Genomic DNA, 3,099 nt, shown 5'->3' with positions numbered 1-3,099 from the left:
CTTCTCTCTCTCTGCCTACTTGTGATCTCTGTCTAATAAATAGATAAAATCTTAAAAAAAAAAATGTAGTTACTTAACTTCCACATCATTATCAGTATAAACCCCAGTTAACTACAAAGCTCTACAATGAAGTTTAAAAATTAGAATAAAGAAAACCCTACATGTTTCTTGCTCTTGATATTTCTTGGTTTCTAAAATATTCTGCCATTCTGCTCTATGTATGAAACTCAGCACGCCCCAACATGTCTCAACACTGCCTGGTTCTTTTACCACGACCCAGCACACTGATGTATATGCAAGAGGCACATGCAATATGTCTAGATATAACATGCATTACGTATATACAAATGCAACGTGTACTTATTTTTAGCATCTCACAGTTTTGGTGGTAGAGTGAGGAGACAGATGCAGGATGGGGTCTTTCGTTTCTTTTTCATTTATTTGACAGACAGATCACAAGTAGGCAGAGAGGCAGGCAGAGAGAGACAGGAGGAGGAGGCAGCTCCCTGTTGAGCAGAGAGCCCGATGCAGGACTTGATCCCAGGACCCTGAGATCATGACCTGAGCCGAAGGCAGAGGCTTTAACCACTGAGCCACCCAGGAGCCCCGGATGGGGTCTTTCTAAAGTGCTTTCGCCACCTCCAAACAGCAACTGGAAGAGACATATATGGACAGTATGACCCAACCGTTCAGAGTTCTCATAAAAACTGCCACATGTATTCTAAATAATATAGAAACGTAAAAGGTTGCTTAACCGATTTTAATAACATGACATAAAGCCCCTACACTTGATAGAATCGTTATGCAAAATACATAGATGAATACTGTCTTCTCTTAAAAATATAAAATAAATAAGCAAGACATGTGAAAATAGGCAAGTTTCCATTAAATAAATGAAAATTTTAAAAAAAGAAACTTTTGCTTTCCATATCATTTGAAGAAGGGAAATTATCATTTTAAACAATATTCAAGTTTATTAAACAAATTAAAAAAAAAGTATTATAAAATGTTTAACTGTCATCAGCTTCGAGGTTTATGTTGCTCCCAAATTTTGCATATAACTGAACTTTCAGATCCGCTAACACTCGCTGAATTGATTCCACTCTGGCTTCTAAGGCGTCGATTTCTTCTTGCAAATTTTTCTGGGGGAAAAAAATTGTTTAAATTAATTCTATTCAGTGCATGGTTTCTGAGCATCTGGGGATGAAATAATATTTGGGAAGAATTTCAGGTCAAACTTTCTAAACTTGGGACAGGCGGCTAAATAACAGCGATCATTAAATCTAAACAACGGCCATTTTTAATTCATGATTTATACTTGCTTATTATAGAATAAGTCAAGCCCATCGGTTTTTGCTGATTTATAAAACAAAATGGATAAGAGAAAATTAATTCCTAAATCATTACACCCTAATGAAGAAAGAACTTCTATACAAACTCTCCTGGTAAACAGTTTTATCACAGGCCTGGCTTCTAACAACTTCTTCCAACTTCCCACAAAAATAACTACAAAGCTAGAAGATACAATAAAAACTCACACGGCCACCAATAATTAAGAATAACAACTTACAGTGAGAATCTGGGAGAAATGTTCACAACCGGGAGGTCCCTGGAACTACTCTGAGAGGGAATGCTAACAAGAGCCTCGTCTGGGACTCAGAGCAGCGCTGCCCACGTGAAATGCAGGGAACGTCAGAAGTTCCTTCCTGGCCAGGATCAAAAAAAGGATTTCTTGGGATGCCCGGCTGGCTCAGTTGGCTAAGCGTCTGCCTTCCGCACAGGTCATGATCTCAGGGTCCTGGGATGGAGTCCCACATTGGGCTCCCTGCTCAACGGGCGCCTGCTTCCCCCTCTGCCTGCTGCTTCCCCTCTCACACACAAATAAGTAAATAAAATCTTAGAAAAAAAAAAAAAGAAAGAAAAGAAGAAGGATTTCTCCTAAACATGACCAAAAAAACCCGAAGTTGCACAAACGGCATATCCATCACTATCAGGAAGAAGGCAAGAATGCATAGCACTGACAGTGTTACTCTTAGAAATCTGGCTGACGAATCTCAAAAGTATGGCCCCCAGATTACTTGGAAACTCGTTAGAAACACAAATTCTGGGGCTGCACTCCAGGTCTCCTGATTTGGAAATTCCTGGGATGTCAGTGACTGGAATTTTCAACAAGCCCTCCGGGGAACTGTGATGCATGCTAAAGGCTTGAGAACCACAGCCATACGAAACAGAAATAAGACGTACGACTATTAGAAAGGAGATAAAACTTCTTCAGTTCATGAGTGAAATTACAGCATGCCAAGAAAATGATCTTAAAAGCACAAGTCCTATCAGGTATCACTCATTTCGTCAAAGCTCCTGAAAGGCTCCTCTTCACCTTAGGGCTGGGTGAGCAAATACTGCGGCCCACGGGCCAGCCCTAGCCTGATGCTTGTCCGTGCAGTCTTCTCGGAACACAGCCACGGACATGTGTTCACACGTCCTGCTTTCATGGCGATTGTGACCGAGACGGGGTGGGGGGGGTGGGGGGGGCTCCCAAAGCCAGAGACCCCTGCTGCTTGGTCTGACTCAGAGCGCTTGCTGACCCCTGCAAAAGTCATCCATATATCAACTCAACTGAGTTCTTCAAGATGGGGCCATACTTTCAGATGCTCCCAAATCTGCAGCAAATTAGACCTTCACTTAGTTGTGTTTGTGTGCCATGATCTTTTTACGACCATTTACACACGAGCATCCCGCATCAGCCTGGAACACCCTGCCCCCCACCCCTGCACCGGTGCCGGCAAGCACCCACTTGCTGTAGCGTCGACTCCTTCCTGGGGAGCCCCTCCTGTCCACGCGTACTCCTCCGCTCTATGTCCTTCCGCACCTCTAGGCCCAACCACCTTCTGCCCATTGCTAGTCATGCCTGCTGAAGTTCCTCTTGGCAATTATACCATCTACTCCCTGCAAGCTGGCACCAGGCCTATTTCGTTGTCCTCCCCGTGCCCTGGCTCATGGCAGACCCTGACAGAGAAAGCACTCAACAAATACTTCTGGAATGAAGGAGCGAATGAATAAAGGTTCACTAGCTGTGGCGGGGGGGGGGGGGGGGGGGGG

The 3,099-nt window shown here is 43.7% G+C and overlaps 1 protein-coding gene across 3 annotated transcripts in view; it reads right to left on the bottom strand.

Annotated features, from left to right (window-relative positions):
• Positions 1-419: 419 nt before the first annotated feature.
• The window catches only part of PFDN4 (prefoldin subunit 4), an 11,537-nt gene continuing 8,857 nt past the window's right edge, over positions 420-3,099 (bottom strand). For 2 of the 3 annotated variants that reach the window (XM_059407269.1, XM_059407271.1), the window contains exons 4-5: positions 1,016-1,142; positions 420-652 (exon numbers count right to left, since the gene is read on the bottom strand). In XM_059407269.1, the coding sequence (XP_059263252.1) occupies positions 582-652; positions 1,016-1,142 (198 nt within the window). In that variant the 3' untranslated portion in view covers positions 420-581. Of the gene's footprint in view, positions 653-745; positions 1,143-3,099 lie in introns of those variants that run through there. The other variant, XM_059407270.1, reaches the window with a different exon arrangement.

This window comes from Mustela nigripes, chromosome 7 (genome assembly GCF_022355385.1).
Source record: "Mustela nigripes isolate SB6536 chromosome 7, MUSNIG.SB6536, whole genome shotgun sequence".
NCBI classification, from domain to species: domain Eukaryota; kingdom Metazoa; phylum Chordata; class Mammalia; order Carnivora; family Mustelidae; genus Mustela; species Mustela nigripes.
This window is presented reverse-complemented; position numbering and strand designations above follow the sequence as displayed.